The sequence below is a fragment of the Spermophilus citellus genome, assembly GCF_964194105.1.
Source record: "Spermophilus citellus genome assembly, chromosome: 16".
Lineage (NCBI taxonomy): Eukaryota > Metazoa > Chordata > Mammalia > Rodentia > Sciuridae > Spermophilus > Spermophilus citellus.
This window is the reverse complement of record NC_138196.1, coordinates 8,070,516-8,095,988: the sequence shown is the minus strand read 5'-3', so window position 1 is coordinate 8,095,988 and position 25,473 is coordinate 8,070,516. Positions and strand designations below refer to the sequence as shown.

The window sequence follows — 25,473 nt, the reverse complement described above, 5'->3', positions numbered from 1 at the left end:
ATGAGGTAAGTGGTATTGCTCTGTTACAAACTCCTGCTATAATTAGCTGCCTCATCATAGGTCAAAAAACAATGGGTCAACTGATCATAGACTGGAACCTTGAAAACTGTGAGCCAAAATATACCCTTTATATTTATAATTTAATTAAATAAAGGTTTGTTATAGTAACAGAAAGGTAACACAGAAGATAAAGTTTGAGAGGGAAAAAATGTCTAATTTTAAAAAGTAAAATGAGAAAAGAACAGCAAATGTGAAAAAGAACGTGAAAAATGGAAGATGAAAAGTCACTTAATTCTGTCACATGACAAATAGTACATTGATGTAATATAATTTGAAAAAAAATACATTAGTTTAAAACTAATAGTAGATCTTTATTTCATTGAACCTAGCAACTCAGAACTTTTTCACTAACTGGACAGCTAAATATGTATTCATGAATTTATCCACAAATATAGACACAGATACAAAATAGAAATTACAGGATTATAATATGCACAGTCTTGTCATTTTGAACATTAACTGACTTGTTATATCCTGTGAATGGATTAATTCCCTCTGATCAATGCATTACTTTATGAATAGTTACTTTAAGATTCTGAAAATGTACAGGATGTAAAAGTAATTGAGTATGATTTATATAGCTTTCAAAATATGATCAGTTCAAATAGGTATACACCTATTATTTTCTGATAAAGTACCCCAGTTTTGAGAATCTCAATGTACAATGAGCACTTCCAGAACAGTATTAGCACCAAAGTTTTATTCTTGATAAAGATATCATGATAGCCTAAAACTTTTCTTTAAGCCTTATAGAATGTATATTCACAAAACTATATATGGTTTTATTTTAAATCATTAAAAAGTCACTGAAACAGAGAGAAAAGAACCCACACTAAGTTCCAATAAGTTAAGAATGTGTGATTTTGAACACTGACTATTTTAGATAAATTTTATGAGACATTTTTTAGACTTCATATTAAGTGTAGCATTATTTCTTCATTCTGTCCAACTGGCAAAGATGGGCAAAATGTGAAAGCACAAAGGGTGCAAATAAATCTCAGACCTCAGATGGCCCTTCTCAAAATTCTAGCTGTCATCAGGCAGACATAAGTAAAAGGTGCTAATGAGATAAAACTGCTGAGTTCCTTAAATTCACAAGAGAGAGACATCAAGATTTTATCTTGCCTAACAAGTTTCACATTCTGCTGTTATGAGAAGCATTGGTTCTTTCATTTAATCTTATTTTTGTCTTCTCTCATAATGTATATAAACTCTACTTAGCCTCTGGTTTTCTAAACCAACCTTCTGTCTTACCACTATATCATTAAACCATTCACAAATAATTGAAGTATATATCTCTACAGTAGAAATCATTCCTGTATGTAACAATTAATATTTCTTGCAAATGAGAACCTCAACTAACCAAATGAAAACTGAAAATTATCCATCTACCATGACAAATTAAATACATGGTCTTTAGTTTAACAAAAGAAAAATAGCATTAAAGCTCTTCTCTTTAAGAAAAAAAAAACCAAAATGTTACACTATTACTTTTTGAATATTTATTTTATGTTATGATAGTCATCCAAAACAAAATACAAATGGATTTTAAATTGTTCACCTTAAATCACTTACAGAAGACCTATTTCAGCATCATATATTCCAGTAAGATCATTGTAGTAAATAAAAGCAAGCAAAAAAGCAGCAGATTCCAAGACTACAAGCCAAGCAATTCAGTCTTTATGTGTATGAAGTCCACGGTAGCACAAATATTATTAAATATGCAAGCCAAGCAGCACTTGACAAGACAGCTTAATAGTTACTCCTTCAGGTGATAATTTCAAAGTATGTGCATAAGCATTTTGTTCCTCTGAATATTCTCAATTAAGGAGAGAAAAACTGTAATTTTCTTCAAATTCAAAAATCTGTTGTGGTGAGATTTTATTTATTTTTTTCTTCTCAAGCATTCAAAATACAAATGAAGGCTCACATTTTATATTTCTCATTGACAAACAGGAAGACTTTAATTTAAATCATTGTGGCAATAAGCTATTCAAAGAATCAAACAAGTAATATATACATTTTCTAAATATGCCCTCCTTTAAACAAATACATTAAGAAATGGACAAAATTATTTCCGTTATTATAGATTATCTAAATAAAAATGTGGAATTCCTCTGTAGTTTCTTTCTTTTTTTATATTAAGAGGTCATCTTACTCTCCTCAGCTAAAATCAGCCATGAGAAAGAAAGGTTTGGGGGGTGGGGCAGTGGAAAGAAAATAACACTCACTAAGAAATATGAATATAGTAGGCCAATTTCTATATACTTTAAAATGTCATGACAAGGAGATTACAGAATTTAATGAAGGACACAGATAGAAAACAATGTTTTTCTGTTCAATTTTGTTGCCTTTCCAAATATTCCATGGTGTAATAAAATATTTGCTAATCCCTTGGTTACTGATTAATGTGGGTACTAGGGAAGCACAAATCACTGAATGCAATAAGGAACAATAGCTCTGCTCTCTAGCTCTGGCAGCTCTCATCCTTTGAGCCCATGCTTCTTATATTTTTTTTTCCTCATTTCCTATATTCTGCATTTTTTTCCTCCTTATTTCCTATACTCTACCTTAAAATTTAGAAAACTGATTACAACTTTGGTTGGCTTGGCTTTTCTTCAACTCAGTTGTATTCCAAACACATGCCTGGTCAGGCTACCCATGTAAGCCTCATTCATCAGAAAAGAGGGGAAGGGACTTATTTTCATATGTGTATCATGGAATTACCATCTTCCTACCCAAACCATTAAGAAGTAATTGCTCCCTGTCTGCCTTTCACTGACCTTTTAGATTTCTTGCCTAAAAAGAAACCTCAATTTTTCGATTCACTTCATTAACTGTTACCACACACTGTTAAAACTAAATATCCACTTTTTCAGTCATCATGTAACCATTAAAATCTTTCTGCCTTTCTTTATATATCTTAACACTCAGAAACCTATATGCAACTGGACATGCATGATGGTCTTATTATAAACTGCAGCTCAGGGTCTGACACTACAGAACACAGAGCAGGGTGCTCAAGAGATATTTTGTATTGAATGAACTCATGCCAAACATGCATGCATTCCCCTTAGTCCAGAAATCCAGTTCATTTTAAATTTCAAATAATTCAAACATGGCAAATAAATGATTATATGGCTGACATTCTATTAAAAAGAACAGACTTTCTTCTCTGTAACTTTTCTAAACTTTATCAATTCAAATTAGAAAGTTTATGAATTCAGATTTTTTGAAAGTTCTTTTTCAGTAGTTTTTTATTCCAAATCTTTAAGCATTTATTTAAATATATTTTCTCAAGCCAATTATTCATATAATTATTATGAGTTTAGTCTGGCATATTAGCCTGTAAAACTATCTTCATTATCATTACATCTTACCAATTATAATTTATAGCTTAAAGTAGATATTGTATTCTTGAAAATGTTTTCAGAGTACACATTTTTATTTTGTCACTGATTAGCCTTCTACACTATTCTGTACAAATTAAAATCTCAGAAGATAGTACATCATAGAGTAGCACTGTACCTAAACTCTTGTTTGAGTGAAATTGTCAAATGATATTAAGACAATCTTAGTGGGTTTTGTGGGGGGGGGTTTTGGCGGAGTGATGTAAAAACTGGGCAAAGAATCATTGTCTTCAGCATTTCTCTGACATGAGTAAAACACAACTTTCTAGGAAGACCTTGTTTATTGCTTAAAGACTTCTTTTTTTCATTATCCTTTAATATCACAATATTTTACATAATGCCTTTTAAAATGCTCTAAAACAAAATAAGTGATATGCCTCAAATTTTATTCAAAATGTTTTAGATATAACTTATTACATTCAGTGTATGTATCCATGTTGTATTATAGTATGTTTCACTAACTTCATAGAAGATATCCCCATCTTTAGCTACTAGAACACTGATGTTTGAAAAAGAACAATACTGCTTTCATGATCTTAGAAAATTCCCAAGAACAGTTTGATATGCATTAAAATTTTGAAGTCTGGCATTTTACCCATTTTAACCAAGAACAAACACTCTAATTCCTATCTCAAAATATATTTACCTAAATGTAGACTTTATGGAAGTTTTCTGCTACTGCAGAAATAAAATGAAAGCAGAAGTCTGGCCTACTTTGGAGTCATTCTGACATATAGTAAGATGGGAGGCAGAGCCTTATCTCAGGTAAGGTTAAGATTTATAAATCTTAGGTAAAGTGTTCTATTATTTAACTGATCTTTGTTTTTAAATATCATTTTATAAAGCTTACATATATTGTTGCTTGATGTCACATGAATACTAACTAATACAATATGATATTACATTTAAATTGTACCCAGTGTATAGAACTTCATATTAATCTTATTGATAACAGGTCCAGTTCTAGAACATTAAATGATATAAATAAATATCCAATATGTTATTTTTATAAGTCTAATTTTTCCATGTAACCTTTTGGAGAACACCAGCTTGATATAATTTTTTAAAGCTTTTATCTTAAAGACTTATATACCTGGAAAATATGAACACATTTAATACACAAAGAAGAGTAATAGTACCACAATTACATTGGTGTTTTATATTAATCAAGTTTAGCTCTAAAAGAAATAACATATTACAATATTGCAAAATAACAGTTGTTGTTTAACCATAGTTGTATAATGCTTAATTCCTTCAAGATTACTTGCTCAAAAAACTTACATATATAACCAATGTACACAGACCTTCTTTATCACTTGCTTAAACCCTCTTATTTACTTAATCATATAGACTCTTATCCAGAAACACATTTTCCTTCTATTAAATCCGTACTTAGAGCCTTCTAGTTTCTCTTCCCTATCTGTTAATTCCTTTTTTTATTCACATTTTGCAAAAATCCTTGTAAATTTCTGAACTTAGGCAAATTATTCCATTTTAATAGGAAATATTTTGTTATTTGAAGCACACAATTAATCACATCTGTTGACCATTTCATGAAAACTTTAACAATGTTTAAGGATATAGAATTATATTATTGTAGGGAGCTGGAGTTCTGGATATCAGCTGTTATGGATTTGAGCCAAATCATCTTCTTTTTGGTCTGTAGAAATCACTTTAGTTACTATCTCTGGAATCCAACTCTCTTCCTAATCCTACCTACTATCTATTTTTGACTGGATGTTCTCTTCTACATTCAATAATCTGAGGTACAAGATTCTATGCCATTGTATATTGATTTATATGATACATCTGTGCAGAAAGTAATTCAAACCTATGAATCCCAATCAAGTGCCCAATGCTTATCTGTGCTTCAAATCTTACCTAGATTTCTGTTTTCATACTTATATTTCACCCATATATTCTTATAAATATCACAGGTTCTCAATACCAGTATTCATCTAGCAGAATGATTCCTAACCCAAATTGAACATGTTATTAACCATAACCATACACTGTTTTCTCAATATAACTTTACAAAAGACCAGATAAAGAGTTGATCTTACAATACAGGAAAGTAGGGGATCCTACACCTGCTGAGAACCACAAAGGTAGATGCAGAAATAATTTCTAAAGAAGATGTAGGCAGCTATGTAGGACCTAAGAAAGCAAAAGTCATCTTCCAAAGCAAACAACCCGGTCAGGAGGAGGGGATGTGTCTGAATCAGCCTCTCTCTTCTCAATGCAGGGAAGATGAACCAAGCCAGTCCTGTGTGGATAGCTGTTCCCAGGTGCCTATGGTTTATATACCATTCTAACTTGTGGAAGTGTCACAGGAAGATGGGGTAGCCTCCATCTCATGGGACCCTTGGAGGCAACTGTTAGGACAATGTGGTTGCCAAGACAGTGACCTCATTCAGTTCCTTGAAGGAAGTGACTTCACCTCACTTCCTTGGTGATGGAACTCTCTGAACTTGGGATTTGGGTAGTGAAGCACCCAGAGCCAGTCCCAGTCCCAGTCCCATTGGGCTCACTTGTTTGTATTTACCAAGGACAGAGTCAGTCTTTCTTTGTACCTACTAATGTGAGGATGGCCAATTGACAGGAAAGTTCTGAAGAGGGAACTTTCCTGAGAAAGAAGGTATTGGCTCATGGCCGGCTCCTGACAACTTCACAGATTTGGACAAAGAGACCAGATCTGAGACAGGACAGGCCAGTGCTCAGGAATATAGTATGGCCCACCAGTCAGAGGACACTCCGGATAGTCAAAGACGTACTTGGGGTAAGGAGGTGCCTTTGTGGGTGTGTGTGTGAATTTGTGGTTCTGTCTCATATTCTGAGAATATGTAGGAAAGGTGTTTGGTTCTGTTTGAGTGGAATGTTTCTAGTGATTCGTTTGCACACGGCGAATGTTTCTATGTTTATGTATCCCACTGAATCTGTGGTTGTAGACATTAGGAAACAGAATGCATGAATGGATATGTCCTGTCTAGTGGACAGCATCCCAGCATTCATCCTGCCAATTTATGAATGGACTGCCACTTGCCTTATTGATGGGCAACACCTACTATCTTCCTAAGTTCCTGTATTCTTCCTGAATTCTGGACACTGTCCAGAACAGGCTCATGGTTTTGTGTCCAAGATGTGTACCACCTCCAAGCTCTGTGACATGGCCATGTACTGGATAGCTGAAGGGATTTCCTAGCATCTCAGAAAAATCAGATATCAGTGTGACCAGGAAAGTCTCAGTGGAGAAACTTTGCTTAGGGACATTTTCTTACCTATTGTTCTGTTGCCCTGAATGTCAGGAAGGTCTTTGCCTCAGGCCACCCCTTTGTGAAGCCTAAAGAAAACAGTTTCCAAATGGAAATGAAGGGGCATTACCTGTGGCTCTTTGGTTAACTGCTTTGTAAAGGGATGTGTCTGAATCAGCCTCTTGGCCCTGTGTGAGGCTGTGGCTTAGATTCTCAGCACCTGATGAAACTAAATAAAGATCCCATGTGTGCATCCAAAACAAAAATGGCCAAAAGAGCAGTCATTGTGGATGAAGTCTCTCACCTTCCTCTGTAAGGTTCCTGACCTCCGTGAAGTGAAAATAGGGATCCTTTGGGACAAATTAGTTCTTCAAAGCCCTGCAGAGGCTAGCCCATAGGTTTTGGGGTTTTCTCATGACTGCAATTCACATAAAGAATCAAACCTGACAGTCAGTAGGCCTCAAATTTGAGTAGCAGAGCAGTATTAAGGGCAGGCCTAATTGATCTCTGCTGGTTCTCAGGAAGGTTGTGCAATCCATCCTGACTTTAGGCAAATGAGGGGCATGAGAGCATATTTTGGACACTGTCTTGGGCTACACCCCTCATGGAAAATTCTAGCCAGAGGTTATGATAAATGTGTATATGGAAGAAGATGAGGGCCATGTGGGAGTGTTTGGTTTTAATTGTTGTCTTTTGTGTGGTGGTTGGAAGACATGACTGGGTCAAACACATCTTAAACTCTGGTGTGATCCCCCTTAGAGACTGAGTTCTGGAACTTACCTCAGAGAAGTATTGCCATGATTGTGTTGGAGTTTTAGGAGGCCATGCATGAGTCACCCTTGGAAACTGAGATCTAGGCCCAGTGTGGCTTTCCACACAGCACTGGGAATCTCAGACAGGATATCACATAATTTTACTCTTAAGACTTGGCAGGCATAGTTGAGAGTCAAAACACACATGTACCTCACATTGTAGACCTCAATGGGACTGGCTTCATGTGACCTTTTGGCCACTGTTTGGGAAGCCTTGCCTGTGAGAGTTCTCCAAAGCTTTCATTGAAAGGAGATTCCTCACCATTTAATGGTTCCTGTATGAATTGAAACCCACAGTGCTTCCTCCTTCATCCTTGAAATATGGCTAGATAAATACCATGAAATTTTTGATATTCCCATGAGCAGGTGGCACTGGAGAACCTTTGGATGTCCTGTTGCTGATCATGAATGTATCAGACAGTGCCTTGATTGACTGGATTTCATCAAAATGGTGTAGAACAGAGATTCCAGTAAGTTGGAGCCTGCTAAGAAGTGGGCCTGGAGCAGTGGAGTGGAGGTGTGTGATAAAACATCTGCAGTGGGGCCATGGGGATCTGCCATTGGCTTCCAAATGACTTGTGACTGACATGGTGCAGCCAGCAGACTTTTATATGTAACGACATCTTGTTATGTGGAGAGGTTTCAGGTCAATGTTCAGAATCAGGTTGCTACGGTCAAGGGGGAAAGCTGTATGGAAAAGCAGCCTGGTTGGTGTATTCTTTTGTAGACTCTGACCCAGCACACGTGAGAGAACTTCCTGAAGCCCTGTGTTTCTTTTGTACTCCTTGTATTTCATGAAATAAATACCAAATTCACAGTAAAGCTGACAAAACACCATGAAAAATGGAAGGTGACCAAATGGCTTCACAGTCCACACAGGGAGACACTAAGCCCCAGTGGCCACAGTATAACTACAAAGAGAGGATTCAGCACTGCAGCTTCATGTTAATTGGAAAATAAGAAACCATGTACTCCAGGTCACATAGATGCAGACCCAGCTTTGAGGGTCTCACTACAAAGGAAGCTAAAGCTCCTGACAACAACATATATTTCAAGTGCCCAACCTCAGAGGCAGTTTCTCAAGAAGTCATTAAGCCTGTAGAGCTGCATGTTTGTGGAGTGTTTACCCTTTCCCTTACTTTTAAAATCTCCTCTACCACCTCCAAGTTTGTGAACTCCTGAGCATTTTTCATTCAAGATATATCTTCACAGAGTTTCTTCCTCTTTTCCTATAACTTTGTCTTACTTGGGATGATGTTAAGGTCAAGGAAGTGTTCTGGATAATAGTTGGAAGATTTTTGTGTAGCACAGTTTTGCATACACATTGGGTTCATTTTCCTCTTTTACATTGAAATACTTAATCCCTGACATCAACCCATACCGTACTAGACTCTGAATACTAATCCTAACAAGATGGAGAAAAATAAACCTAACAGAAAAGAAGTACAGGCAGTTCATAGGAGGCCTGGTGTACACTTGGACTTGCATTTTGCTTTATCAAGGTTATGTGTTATAAATCTAGTCAACTTTTCATTGTAATAATTCTGCATGAGTTTTGAAAGTTAACAAATATGTAAATTCCTGTCTCCCTTTTTCTGTAGCCTATTCAAAACATGTACTTTTATATGCATATATAGAATCCTACCTAGTATCCCACGTACATTCTTGTGAGATCACTGACTTTGGCAGATACAAATTGTGAGATCACCTCCCCTAAATGCTTATCGAAGTGAAAATTCAACCTATTGGTGAACTTCCTAGTTGAAGAACATTATACATAAATCCATGTTCAGAAAAATGAATATTTTTGGATTTAGGAATGATATACATTCCATGATGAATTTTGTTAGGCATGTATATTGCTACTTTTTAATATATATATATATATATATATATATATATATATATATATATACACTTGAGATTTTTCAAAATATGAAGTATATGTGTCTCATTATACACTCCCTAAATTCATTTATGTTAATGCATGTGGAAATATAATCAACTTTTCACAAGATTATTCTCAGAAATATTCATTTTCCTGAAATACATATATGTTTCCTACTACTGAATACTAACTTCAGTGAATGGTGCATACAAATCCTAATATTTCTACAGTAACTGACCCCAGTTTAACATCAACACAAGTAGATTCCTATGGGACATGATGTGTATTGTGACATTATTTTTTATTCAACATTGGTACATTACATTTTCTTCAGTTTATGTACATCATGAAATATATGCTTTCTTCCACAAGTTCACAAAATTATAGACATTTGATTCACTTTCATTTACTTCTTGCATCAGAACACAAGTATTTCTCCATATTTCTTGACTGGCCTTTTCATTATATTACTTTCCAAACACATTATTTTCGATGTCCATAATCATTTTTGAAGCAAATCTTACACATCTTCATGATGAACAGTAACCCTAATATTACCATTAGATGTATAACTGTTTGGAATGAATGTATGTATATCAATATGAGATTTCATGTATATTTTAAGATATCATTTCAATCCATTAAAGTTGGAACCAGTTATATTATTTATTCACAGTATGGTCTATTCATCCATCATCTCTATATTCATAGACACAGGGTACACCTATTTGTATCCCCAATACTGATTTATAGGTCTTCAAAATATTGCTCACAGAAATGGTGGAAGAAATACACATGTCACCTGATCTACATATTCATTTCATCACAGTAATACTCTTGACACTAAATTAAAGATCACACTTAGGATTATACCAAAGCCTAAATTGAAGGTGAGCATGGATTACTAAAACATCCATGTCCATGTAGCCTAATGCTTTCAAATTTCAATCCTATCGGTGACTAAATATTTGTTTCTTCCTAAGATTTTGTATTCAACCTCCCCCTGTTGCAAATGTCTAATCCTATCACTCACTTTATACTTTGCCTGATTTACTAATGTCTATATTGATATCTGCTTTCCTACATATTTTCCCCAGTTCATTAATGTGACTGACTCTTCACATGTGCTGATATTTACATTCACTCTCTAACCGAAACCCTATTGCAAAAAAACCTTTGGTCCAAATCCTATGATCACTTTTCTTCCTAAACCTATTGACTATATTCCTAACCCTACCAACTATCCCTTTTTGACTGGATGTTCTCTTCTACATTCAATAATCCGAGGTACAAGATTCTATGCCATTGTGTATTGCTTTATATGATACAGCTGTGGAGAACGTAATTCAAACCTATGTATCCCAATCAAGGGCCCAATGCCCTTCTGTGCTTCAAATCTTACCTAGATTTCTGTTTTCATACTTACATTTCACCAATATATTCTTATAAATATCACAGGTTCTTAATACCAGTATTCATCCAGCACAATTATTCCTAACCCAAATCGAACATGATATTAACCCTAACCATACACTGTTTCCTCAAATAACTTTACAGAAAAGCAGGTACAGAGTTGATCTTACAATACAGGAATGTAGGGGATCCTAAACCTGCTGAGAACCTCAAAGCTAGATGCAAAACTGATTTCTGGAGAAGATGTAGGCAGGTATGTAGGACCTGAGAGAGCAAAAGTCATCTTCCATGGCAAAAAACCTGGTCAGGATGAAGGGATGTGTCTAAATCAGCCTCTCTATTTTCAATGCAGGGAAGATGGTCCAAACCAGGCCTGTGTTGTTAGCTGTTCCCTGGAGCCTATGGTTTATATACCATTCTAACTTGTGAATGTGTCACAGGAAGATGGGGCAGCCTCTATCTCATGGGACACTTGGAAACAATTGTTAGGAAAAAGTGGTTGCCAAGGCAGTGACCTCACTCAGTTCCTTGAAGGCAGTGACCTCACCTCACTTCCTTGGTGATGGAAATCTCTGAACTTGGGATCCAGGTAGCGAGGCACCCAGAGACAGTCCCAGTCCTGGTCCCATTGGGCTCACTTGTTTGGATTTAACGAGGACAGTGTCAGTCTTTCTTGATACCTACTGATGAGAGGATGGACAAATGCCAGGAAATTTCTGAACAGGGTCCCTTCCTGAGAAAGAAGGTATTGGCTCATCACTGGCTCCTGACAACTTCACAGATTTGGCCAAGGAGACCAGATCTGAGACAGCACAGGCCTCTGCTCGGAACATAGTATGGCCCACTAGTCAAAGGGCACTCCAGATAGTCACACACCTACTTGGGGGAAGGAGGTGCCTTTGTAGGTGTGTGTTTGAATTTATGTTTTTTTCTCATGTTCTGAGAATATGTAGGAAAGTTGGTTTGTTTGGTTTGGATTGGACTGTTTCTAGTGAGTCATTTGCACGTGGCATGTTTTTCTATGTCTATGTATCTCACTGTGTCTGTGGATGTAGACATTAGAAAACATAATGCATCAAGGGATGTGTCCTGTCTATTGGAAAGGTTCCAGGATTCTTCCTGCCCAATTTATGAATGGACTGCGGATTGCTTAATCAATGGGCAACACCTACTATCTTTCTAAGTTCCTGTATTCTTCCTGAATTCTGGCCACTCTCCAGAATAGGCTCATGGTTTTCTGTCCAAGATATGTACCACCTCCAACTCTTTGACATGGTCATGTAATGGATAGCTGAAGGGAATACCGAGCATCTCAGAAAACTCAGATTTCAGTGTGACCAGTAAAGTCTCAGTGGAGAAATCCTACTTTGGGCCTTTTTCTTACCTCTTGTTCTCTTACCCTGAATGTAGGAAGGTCTTTGCCTTAGTCCACCCCTTTGTGAAGCCAGAAGAAAAGAGTTTCCAAATAGAAATAAAGGGACATTACCTGTGGCTCTTTGGTTAATTGCTTTGTAAAGGGATGTATCTGAATCAGCCTTCTGGCCCTGTGTGAGGCTGTGGCTTAGATTCTCAGCACCTGATGAAACTAAATAAAGATCCCATGTGTGCATCCAAAACAAAAATGGCCAAAAGAGCAGTCATTGTGGATGAAGTCTCTCGCCTTCCTCTGTAAGTTTCCTGACCTCCGTGAAGTGAGAATAGGGATCCTTTGGGTCAAATGAGTTCTTCAAAGCCCTGCAGATTCTAGCCCATAGGTGCTTGGGTTTTCTCATGACTCGAATTCACATAAAGAATCTATACCCCAGAGTCAGTAGGCCTCAAATTTGAGAAGTGGAGCAGTATTAACAGCAGGCCTATTTGATTTCTCCTGGTTCTCAGGAAGGGTGTCCAAGCCACCCTGACTTTAGGCAAATGAGGGGCATGGGAGCTTATTTTGGATACTGTCTTGGGCTGCACCCCTCATGGAAACTTCCAGCCAGAGGTGATGATGAGTGTCTATATGGAAGAAGATTAGGGCCATGTGGGAGTGTTTTTTTTTTTAATTTTGGTCATTTTTGTGGTGGTTGGAAAAGATGACTGGGTCCCCCTCAGCTTGAACTCTGGTATGATTCCACTTAGAGTCTGAGTTCTGGAACTGATCTCAGAGAAGAATTGCCATGGATTAGGTTGGGATTTTAGGAGGCGACTAATGAGTGTCACCCTTGGACACTGAGATCTAGGTTCAGGGTGGCTTTCCACACAGCACTGGGAATCTCAGCTAGGATATCACATGATTTCATTCTTAAAGATTTTGCAGCCATAGTTGAGAGTCAAAACACACATGGACCTCACATGGTAGACCTCAATGGGCCTGGCTTCATGTGACCTTTGGGCCACTCTTTGGAAAGCCTTGCCTGCGACATTTCTCCAGAGCTTTCATTGAATGGATATTCCTCACCATTTAATGGTTCCCGAACGAATTGAAACCCACAGTGCCTCCTACTTGAACCTTGAAATATGGCTAGATAAATACCATGAAATTTTTGAAATTCCCTTAACCAGGCGGCACTGGAGGACCCTTGGATGTCCTGTTGCTGATCATGACTATACCAGACAGTGCCTTGAATTGACTAAATTTAATGAAAATGTTGTAGAACAGAGATGGCTGTAAGTTGGAGCCTGCTCAGAAGTGGAGAAGTGCAGTGCATTGGTGTGATAAAACATCTGTGGTGGGGACATGTAGATCTGCCATTGGCTTCCAAATGAATTTTGACTGAAATGGTGCAGCCTGCACACCCTTATATGTAAAGGCATCTTGTTATGTGGAGAGGTTTCAGTACAATGTTCAGAATCAGATTGCTACAGTCAAGGGGAAAGATGTATGAATAGCAGCCCGGTCGGTGTATTCTCCAGCAGACCCTGACCCACCACACGTGACAGAACTCCCTCTAGCACTGTGTCCCAGTTGAACTCCTTGTATTTCATGAAACAAATACCAAACTCCCAGTCCAGCTTTAGAAGCACCATGAAAAGTGGAGGATGTCCAAATGGCTTCACAGTCCACAAGGGGAGACGCTAAGCCCCCAGTGGCCAATGTTTACCTACAAAGAGAGGATTCAGCACTGCTGCCTCATATTCATTGGAAAATAAGAAACCATGTGCTGCAGGTCACATAGATGCAGACCCAGCTTTGATGATCTCAGTACAAAGGTAACTAAAGCTTCTGACAACAACATATATTTCATGTGCTCAACCTCAGAGGCAGTTTCTCAAGAAGTCATTAGGCCAGCAGATGTTCATGTTTGTGGAGAGTTTACCCTGTCCCTCACTTTTGGAATCTCCTCTACCACCTCCTAGGTTGTGAACTCCTGAGCCTTTTCCATTCCAGATATGTATTTACAGATTTTCTTCCTCTTTTCCTGTAATTGTGTCTTACTTGGGGCAATGTTAATGTCAAGTCAGCGTTCTGGAAGACAGTTGGAAGATTTTTGTGTCGCACATTTTTGCATACAGATTGGATTCCTTTTCCTATTTTCCATTTGAAATACTGAGTCCCTGACACTAACCCATACCCTACTAGATTCTGACTACTAATCCTAACATGATGGAGAAAAATAAACCTAACATAAAAGAAGTACATGCAGTTCATAGGAGGCATGGTGTATACTTGGACTTGCCTTTTGCTTTATCAAGGCTATGTGTTATAAATCTAGTCAACTTTACATTGCAGTACTTCACCATGAGTTTTGAAAGTTAACAAATATGTAAATTCCCGTCTCCCTTTCTCTGTAACCTATTCAGCACATTTTTATATGCATATATAGAATCCAAACAGGTATCACAGGTATTCTTGTGAAGTCGCTGACTTTAGCAGATACAAATTGTGAGAAAAGGTCACTCCCCCTAAATGCTGATGAAACTGAAAATTCAACCTATGGGTGAGCTTCCTAGTTGACCCACATTATACATAAAACCATGTTCAGTAAAATGAATATTTTTGGACCTGTGGATGATATATATATTCCATGATGAATTTAGATTGGCATATATACTGATACTATTTAATGGATATATAGCAGATTTTTCAAAATATGAAAAATATGTGTCCTTTTATATACCCCTAAATTCATTCATGTTTATGTATGTGGATTTATAATCAACTTTTCACAAGATTATTCTCAGAAATATTCATTTTTCTGAAATACATATTTATTTTCTAGTACTGAAAACTAACTTCACTGAATGGTGCATACAAATTCTAATATTTATACAGTAACTGACCCCAGTTTCACATCAATGCAAGTAGATTCCTATGGGTCATGATGTGTATTTTGATGTTAATTTTTATTCAACATTGGTTCATTACTATTTCTGCAGTTTATGCACATCATAGGATATATGCTTTCATCCACAAGTTCACAAGTTTTTAGGCATTTCATTCACATTCTATCACTTCCTGCTTCAAAACTCATGTATTTCTCCATGTTTCTTGACTGGCCTTTTCATGAGACTTCTTTTTAAACACATTATTTTCAATTTGCATAATTATTTTTGAAGCAAAACCCACACAGTCTTCATGATAACCAGTAACCCTAATATTACTAAGAGATGTATAACTGATTGGAATGAATATATGTATATCAATATGAGATTTCATGTATATTTTCAGATATCAATTCATTCCATTATTTAAAGTTTGAACCACTTATATTATTTATTGACAGTATGGTCTATTTATGCATCATCTCTATATACATAGACACAGTATACACCTATTTGTAACCCCAATACTAATTTATAGGTCTTCAAATATTGCTCCCATAAATGGTGGAAAAATAGTCATCTCACCTGATCTACATATTCATTTCATCACAGTAATATTCTGGACACAAAATGCAAAGGTCACACTTAGAATTTTACCAAAGCCTCAATTAAAGGTGAGCATGGATTTCTAAAAACATCCATGTCCATGTAGCCTAATGCTTTGACATTTCATTCCTATTGGTGACTACATATTTGTTTCTTCCTAAGATTATATATTCAACCTCCCCCCTGTTGAAAATGTCTAATCCTATCACTCACTTTACACTTTGCTTGATTTCCTAATATCTATATTGATATCTGCTTTCCTACATATTTTCCCCAGTTCATCATTGTGACTGACTCTTCACATGTGCTGACATTTACATTCACTCCGTAACCGAAAACCTATTGCAACAGAACTTTTGGTCCAAATCCTATACTCACTCTTCTTCCTAAACCTACCAACTATCTTCCTATCTTCCAACCGACTATCACTTTTTGACTGGTTGTTCTCTTCTACATTCAATAATCCGAGGTACAAGATCCTATGCCATTGTATATTGATTTATCTGATACAGCTGTGCAGAATATAATTCAAACCTATGTATCCCAATCAAAGACCCAACACCCTTCTGTGCTTCAAATCTTACCTAGATTTCTGTTTTCATACTTATATTTCACCTATATATTCTTATAAATATCACAGGTTCCCAATACCAGTATTCATCCAGCAGAATGATTCCTAACCCAAATCCAACATGTTATTAACCTAACCATACACTGTCTCTCAATCTAAGTTTACAGAAGAGCAGGTACAGAATTGATCTTACAATACAATAATGTAGGGGATTCTTCACCTGATGAGAACCTCAAAGGTAGATGCAGGAATGATCCCTGGAGAAGATGTTGGCAGCTATATAGGACCTAAGAAAGCAAAAGTCATCTTCCATGGCAAAGAACCCAGTCAGGATGAAGAGATGTTTCTGAATCAGCCTCTCTCTTTTAAATCAGGGAAGATGGACCAAACCAGGCCTGTGTGGTTAGCTGTTCCCAGGTGCCTATGGCTTATATACCATTCTATCTTGTGAAAGTGTCACAGGAAGATGGGGCAGCCTCTGTCTCATGGGACCCTTGGAAGTAACTGTTAGGACAAAGTGGTTGCCAAGGCAGTGACTTCATTCAGTTCCATGAAGGAAGTGACCTCACCTCAATTCCTTGGTGATGGAACTCTCTGAACTTGGGATCCAGGTAGCGAGGCACACAGAGCCAGTCCCAGTCCCAGTCCCAGTGGTCTTACTTGTATGAATTAATCAAGGATAGAGTCAGTCTTTCTTGGTACCTAGTGATGTGAGGATAGCCAAATGACAGGAAAGCTCTGAATAGGAAACTTTCCTGAGAAAGAAGGTAGTGGCTCATCACTTGCTCCTGACAACTTCACAGAGTTGGACAAGGAGACCAGATCTGAGACAGGACAGCCCACTGCTGGGGAACATAGTATGGCCCACCATTCAGAAGACACTCTGGATAGTTGCAGACCTACTTGGGGAAAGGAGGTGCCTTTATGAGTGTGTGTTTGAATTTGTTGTTTTGTCTCATGTTCTGAGAATATGTAGGAAAGGGGGTTTGTTCGGTCTGGAGTGGACTGTTTCTAGTGAGTCTTTGGCTCAAGGCGAGTCTTTCTATGTGTATGTAGCCCTTTGTGTCTGTGGTGGTAGACATTAGAAAACAGAATGCATCAATGGATGTGCCCTGTCTAGTGGAAAGCTTCCCAGCATTCATCCTGCCCAATATATGAATGGACTTCAGCTTGCCTTATATTTGGGCAACACCTACTATCTTCCTAAGTTCCAGCATTCTTCCTGAATTCTGGCCACTCTCTAGAACAGGCTCATGGTTTTGTGTACAAGATATGTACCACCTTTAAGCTCTGTGACATGGCCATGTACTGGATAGCTGAAGGGAATGCTGAGCATCTCAGAAAACTCAGACATCAATGTGACCAGCAAAGTCTCAGTGGAGAAACCCTACTTGGCTACATAAAAACCCAAGAGGAATGATCAAGAGTTTTCAGTGCCATAGTATTAATCTTGTGGAAAAGTCTGTCCCTCGGCCTTTTTCTTACCTATTGTACTGTTTCCCTGAATGTCAGCAAAGTCTTTGCCTCAGGCCAAACCTTTGTAAAGCCTGAAGAAAAGAGTTTCCAAATGGAAATGAAGGGGCATCACCTGTGGCTCTTTGGTTAATTGCTTTGTAAAGGGATGTGTCTGAATTAGCTTCTTGGCCCTGTGTGAGGCTGTGGCTTAGGATATCAGCACCCAATGAAACTATATAAAGATCCCATATATGTATCCAAAACAAAATTGGCAAAAGAGCAGTCATGGTGGATGAGGGCTCTCACCTTTCTCTGTAAGACTCTTCACCTCCGTGAAGTGAGAATAGGGATCCGTTGGGTCAAATGAGTTCTTCAAAGCCCTGCAGAGGCTAGTCCATAGGTGCTTGGGTTTTCTCAAGATTCAAATTCACATAAAGAATCTATACCCGACAGTCCGTAGGCCTCAAATTTGAGAAGTGGAGCAGTATTAACAGCAGGCCTATTTGATCTCTTCTGGTTCTCAGGAAGGGTTTCTAGGCCACTGTGACTTAGGCAAATGAGGGGTATGAGAGGTTATTTTGGACACTGTCTTGGGCTGCGCCCTGCATGGAAACCTCCAGCCAGATGTTATGATAAGTGTCTATATGGAAGAAGATGAGCGCCACGTGGGAGTGTTTTGGTTTTATTTGTGGTCATTTGTGTGGTGGTTGGAATAGATGACTAGGTCAACCTCAGCTTGAACTCTGGTGTGATTCCCCATGGAGACTGAGTTTTGGCACTGACCTCTTAGAAGTAAGTCCATGAATTGTGTAGGGATTTTAGGCAGCCACGCATGAGAGTCGCCGTTGGAAACTGAGATCTAGGTCCAGGTTGGCTTTTCTCACAGCACTGGGAATCTCAGCCAGGATATCCCATGATTTTTTTCTTAAAGACTTGGCAGCCATAGTTGGGAGTCAAAACACTCATGGACCTCACATGGTAGACCTCAATGTTCCTGGCTTCTTGTGATTTTTTGGCCACTCTTTGGGAAGCCTTGCCTGGGAGAGTTCTCCATATCTTTCACTGAAAGGAGATTGCTCACTATTTTATGGTTCCTGAATGAATTGAAACACACAGTGTCTCCTACATAATCCTTGAAATATGGCTAGATAAATACCATGAAATTTTTGAAATTCCAATGACCAGGTGGCACTGGAGAACATTTTGATGTCCTGTTGCTGATCATGACTTTACCAGACAGTGCCTTGATTGACTAGATTTCCTGAAAATGGTGTAGAACAGAGATGCCAGTTTGATTGAGCCTGCTGATAAGTGGGGCTGGAGCAGTGGAGTGCAGGTGTGTGATAAAACATCTGTGGTGGGGCCATGTGGATCTTCCATTGGCTTCCAAATGATTTGTGACTGACATGGTGCAGTGAGCAGACCCTTATATGTAAAGGCATTTTCTTATATGGAGAGTTTTCAGGGCAATGTTCAGAATCAGGTTGATACAGTCAAGGGGGCAAGCTGTATGGAATAGCAACCCAGTTGGTGTTTTCTCCTGCAGATCCTGACCCACCATACATGACAGAACTCCCTCCAGCACTGTGTCCCACTTTATCTCCTTGTATTTTGTGAAATAAATACCAAACTTCCATTGCAACTGAAGAAACACCATCAAAAGTGGAGGACGACCAATATGCTTCACAGTACTTGTTGAGTACTTATACTTTTTCTTACCATAACAAGATTTACTCATTAGATTCAATCCTGAGTTAGCAAGTCAATTTTATCCATGTTTTAGAGAAACAAATTGCTATAAATTGTTCTGGTAATGGTCTTAATAGAAGTACCTTCCTCTTAGTTATCATCAAAAGAAAGATAGGAGAAAATTTAGTAAAGTCAAAAGCTAAGATCCAACAGTTGACCAGTTCTTGTTTAAACCAGATGTTTATGATTTGATTGTTTCTCTTCTAAATTTCTTCTTCTGATTACTCTGATGGCCTTTTCTATGATATTTAATAGTCAGCTTCATTTAAAAGCACTAGTTTATGTGAAAAGTGGATACTAAGGGAAATAAATATCTGAAACAAATTAATAGTACTCAATATATTTCTCGTGATTATATACAGCTTCCTCTCACCATTCTGGGATTACAATTCATAGAGCTTTAAATGACTTCCATTCCTCACTATGTTTCACTATCAGCACATGCAGAAATAATTTATCAACAAATTTATATTAAATAAGTAGCAATTTAGAGAAAACCAGATATAATTTACACCTGTGAAATTAAAACAGTATATGTGGAAGTTTGCCAAATAATACTTGGCATATTCAAAGAATAAAATGAAGAAATTTACCAGAATTGTTGCTTTCCGTTATGTGATAGGGCACAGTTTATTGTCATGTTGTTTCAAAAAGACATTAACAGTTTCCTTATGAAAAAATAGCTGTTATTCTTTAACACAAATTTTACTTGATATTTTTAAATTTTTACCCATTTATTTGCACACTGAGAAGGTATTTGCTGCAAACGCAGTGAGACACTCATCAACAAATTTTATTTTCAACTAATGTTGTAAAATGCATCTCTGACACATTTGCAATTGTTTTCATTTTATATAATAGCATCATGCACATTCAGCATGAGAAGAGGTTGCTCATTAATTTTGGTATCAATAGTGGGTTAGGTACATTGAAAAGATGTTGAGAAAATTACATCTATAATGGTGGCATCTCCCAATTCTTTGTTTTCATCTTTCCTGTGGTGATTCTGATGTTAATATTAGTATGTTAAATTTAATTTGCATTCTCCATAGAGTTTCTTAATACATAAGACACTTATAATTGAGTAAATCACATATAGCAAGTTTATTTCATAAACTGATATAAGACTCAATGAAAGACTTAAGCATTATTAAGGTACATTTTATCAAAATTCCATTATATCACAATGTGACATAGAGTATTACATTTTTATATAGCTAAAGGTTTTTTAACAATGAATGATAGGCATCCTAAGCAAGTATGTAGTTCCAATTATTCATTTACTGAGCTTCATTCATTCATAATATAATAGTTGACAAAAACCACACATCAGATTGTCTGTTAGTGAAAAAATTGTTTGGTGAATTACTAACAATGCAGCATGCAATTTTTATTCATTATTGTTTTATCATACTCACATAGTAAGATTGTTATAATATTCAATAATTTGTAGCTAATATCATGAAATACCACATACCATATTGTACAGATTATATAAATGCTCTTATTATTTCTTCATCCTTTTCACAAATATTTATCGGGCACTTACTATATGCTAATTAGAAATAAGTTCATTATAATTTTTCAGATATTTCAAAAAAAAAACTGCAAGCCCTCATTTGAAAAGAGCAATATAGATTTCAAAAATAACTACTGTTTCTCTAGTGAATGTGTATAGAAATCTGCTAAGGTCTTGAGGTATGCAAATATAAATGAGATGCATCAGAGAGTACATATGAAAAACAGTACTATTTATCATGTTATATAAATAAAGTGAAATGTCATACCAAAGGTTAAAAAAAATAACTTTTGGGGAAAAAAAGCAAAAGGTTGCACTAGTATTTGAAATAAGGTAATACTAATTTTTACTATAATTAGCTGTTTCTGAGTCTCATTTCACTCTTTAATTATCTATCCATTATGTTAAGAACCCCTATAGGTGTTAAACTATATAAGGTACATATATTGTGGTGTGAGGTATTATTGGAAAATATTGGCATTCAGTGAATAATGCCATCAATTTTCTGTTCTGCAATATTAAAGAACTATTTCAGATTTATTGCAATGGATAGTTTTCTTTAAAGATAATAGTAGTTTTTCAATGTATAAATTACTAAGATAAATTTGGGTGTTCTCAAAAAGTCTGTAACAACCATATTTGATGAACTTTGTATCATAGTGTATAGGAAAACTTGCTTTCCTCCCCCAAACTAGACATCATTGGAATAAACTTGTGTAGTATCAGCACATACAAGTTTAGATGAGGACTTTTGCATCTTTTTTTCCTTTTACTTCCCATCTACTACATGGCTTATTTTTCATAAGCAAATTTCTATGCTTGATCAACCTCTCACACATCTCAGAATTCACTAGAAGGGATCCCTGACAATCTAGAAACAAACATATGTGAGATAGTGTATAGATTAATGTATGAAGAAGTTTAAGAAAATATTGATCTGGCCATGAGATGGTGTGGTAACTATATAGAAAGCTAAAAATTGAAATTGAAAAAAGATAATACTCCTGAGAATTACTATGAATCATGTAGTATTTGGAAGCAGATATTTTAAGTAGGAAGCTCTTGAGACTGATGTTCACTGCATCTTTCATATAAATATTTGCTCTGGTTTTGAGGGCCACAAGATTTTATCCAGTAAACTTTTGGCTTGATATAGCATAATCAGAAAGCCCAGCATTCTTTTTATTCCTAGGGCATGGTTTACTAAACATCCGTTGAGGTTTTGCACAGAGTTTTCCCTCATTTTAATATACCTAGACCATTAGTCTTATCACATTCAAATTCATTCATTCTTCAAAAAGTAATTTAATTAAATTCCCTATTGTCTTTAAAATAAAATATCAACCTAAAATAATTTCTATACTCTAAAGCATTTTATTGTAGTATCTAGAATCTTTATAACTACTAAGAAATGACATTTATGTCTCATCTTTACCATTGTCTCTCTCATATTACTTTCATTATGATTTGAGTATGTCCCCAAAATGCTCATGTTTGGAACTTAGTTTCAAAGGGAGAGAGTTGGAAAGTAGTGGAATGTTTAAGTGAGATCTAGTAAAGTGTGGTCAGATTATTGGGGGAGATGCTCTTGGAAAGGGTTAATGTAACTTTCATGAGACACAAGAGAGTTTTTATTAAAGCCGGTTGTTACAAAAAGAGCAAGTCTTATTTCTGAATTTCTGTGACTTCCTTTCTCATTATGTTCTCTCTACCTCTCCAATGAGCCCTCACCATAATGCCATCTCATGTGTAGTGCAGGTGAAGGGGCTGTCACAGGAGCTGAGAAGATTCTGGTACAATGCACTTAAATCTTCAGAACTATGTATGCAAAAAAAATATTTTTAACTATTTATAAGTTGTAGTTGGACACAATCCCTTTATTTTATTTATTTATTCATTTTATGTGGTTCTGTTAATTGAACCCAGCTTCTTGCATGTGATAGGTGAGCACTCTACCACTGAGCCACAACTCCAGCCCCTCAGAAAATATTTTTATGCATTTATATCTCTTTTTATACATTGGCATGTTTCTGGTATTTTTCTATAGCATTATAAAACAGACTAAAACAACCTCTGTGTCTTATTTCTAAAGAAGACAGGTGGCCCTGCAAGAGCAACAGAATCTCACTGCAGCCCCACCTCCTCCCTCCACACCACTGCCGCCACCACCACCATCACCACCACCATTGCCTCCTCCTCCACCACCTCCACCAGGACTCCACCAAAGTAAATCTGCTATTGATCTGATTAAAGAACGAAGAGAGCAAAAAGCCAATGCTGGAAAGACTTTGGCTAAAAACAATCCAAAGAAATCTGACATACCAAATATGCTAGAGATCCTTAAAGATATGAATAGTGTAAAACTTCGGTCAGTTAACAGGTCAGAGCAAGATGTAAAGCCCAAGCCAGTAGATGCTACTGATCCAGCTGCCCTCATAGCAGAAGCTCTGAAAAAGAAATTTGCTTATCGATATCGAAGAAATAGCCAAGGAGAAATTGAAAAAGGAGTTCCAAAGTCTGAATCAGAGGCCACCTCAGAGAAAGCGTTGTTTGGGCCACATATGTTGAAGTCTACAGGAAAAATGAAGGCTTTAATTGAAAATGTTTCAAACTCCTAATGGACAATGAGCTGAAAAAAACTCCTGGTTCAGCTGGTTTGGGAGGGCTGAATTTGGCTAGTAGAAATCAACACTATTTAGTAAATACCTGGCTTTAGTATTCAGTGGTGTACTTTTTAACCTAGAGGATTAAGCAATAATGGAAGCACCATAACTTTGTTTTGCTTTTATGAGATGGTCAGTTCTGGAGCCTCCTATAACATACTGAATTCTGACATGTTTTTCACATTTAGTCAGGATGTTGAAGCCTCCAATCTTGAAAACATTTGAAAGATTTCAGAACATAGAAAGGACATTCATGGATTTTACTGTGTATTTAAAAATTCTTAACACTAATTTATCTGTACAAATGTTTTATATACATATATTTGGATATAAAACAGTTTAAAAATTATCAGTGAATGACAATGAGGGTATTATTATCTTCATTTGTTTTCAGTGAGCATTTACTATTCAGTATGGGTCAGCTGGTATAATGTAAGTTGTTGGAATAAAATATTTGAGATTAGAATCTTCTTGCCTCTAATAGAACTTTTATCTTAGATTCTCTCTCACATTTTTGGAGTGGAGCTTTGAATAGGAACCAGTTGATGTTCACTGCTGCAATTCCATATGCTTTACATTAGAGGGAAGTTGAGAACCAGGATGGCTGCTTGTACCTCATTGCATCCAATGCTGAGGAAACAAATGTACTTTTCAAATGGTGACAGATTGAATTATTGAATTAAATCACTTAAATATAAACTAGATATGCCATCTTTCTTAATTTTCAGTTTAATAAATGGCATCATAAAAATGACTCATTGCTAAGTTGATAATACTTCTGGAAATGTCAGCATAATGGAGTTTAAAATTTTTTAATATTGGTCAAAATATTTATAATGAAACATTAAGTAGGACTATGACTTTCCTATATATTATTTATCATTGGTCAGAATGCTGTTCTGATGAATTAATATTATGCAATGTAATCCTTAGGTGTTATTAGAAAGTGGAGAACTGCCTTTCTCATCCAGGGCTTATAAGGACTTGCTATAAGTGGTCATTTGTAAGTGCTCAATAAACTTTCATGATTTTTTATTTGTGATAAATTCAGCTAATAGTTAATGCCAGAATTTCTAACCATGAGTAAATATTTGAATTTTTTAAAATTTAAATCTAGTGAAGAAAAGTTATACTTCCTGGGAGGATTAGGAGATAAGTAGAAATTCACTTTAAGTTATTAAAAATGTTTGTTGTTCTCCTAAATATTAACAAAAATTATTTGAGATAATTTACATAGATTGGTTATTTGGCTTAGGTTTAAACTGTGGCATGCTATTGATAGATATTGTTTCTAATTGTTTGATATGGTTTAAAAATTCTGCCTTTTAAGAAATTCAGAAAATCCACCTGACACATATTTTGGGCTCCTAAGAAATTTATATTTGCATCAGTATTGAATTTTGGCTAGTGCTCCAATGTAAGGAAGTTACTATTTTAAAATAAAGCAAACTATTATTTCCCTTGGGGAAAAAAAAAGAAGAAGACAGGTGGGATTTTGCAATGTATTATCAAAAAATTCTGTGAAAGCTTTAAAATAAGAACTGTTATGCATTCACAGAGTGACCTTTTGTGAGTGATTAAATATTTTTGAGTCTAAGGCCTCTTACTATGAGAGTGAGTAGAACATCAAAGATTACATTTTAAAATCTCTGGTATAGTTTAGATGGTAATGGCTTAGCATTTATGATTCTTATTTTGTTTTATATTTCAAAGGTGATATCTTGTATTTCTTATATTCCTAATGGTGCTTAGGTTAATGTATTGCCATTTACTTTGGGACTTAAATATGTGGAATTTATTTTGTTTAGTAAAGCAAAACCAAGAGTGGTTCCTT

The 25,473-nt window shown here is 36.3% G+C and overlaps 1 protein-coding gene across 1 annotated transcript; it reads left to right on the top strand.

Moving 5' to 3' along the window:
* On the top strand, positions 1-23,881 carry LOC308635071 (mitochondrial fission regulator 1-like; the record flags this gene model as incomplete). Its single annotated transcript, XM_081269330.1, has 2 exons — positions 1-5; positions 23,069-23,881. The coding sequence occupies 2 exons, from the start codon at positions 1-3 to the stop codon at positions 23,592-23,594; spliced, it is 531 nt and encodes a 176-aa protein (XP_081125456.1). The 3' UTR covers positions 23,595-23,881.
* Positions 23,882-25,473: the final 1,592 nt, after the last annotated feature.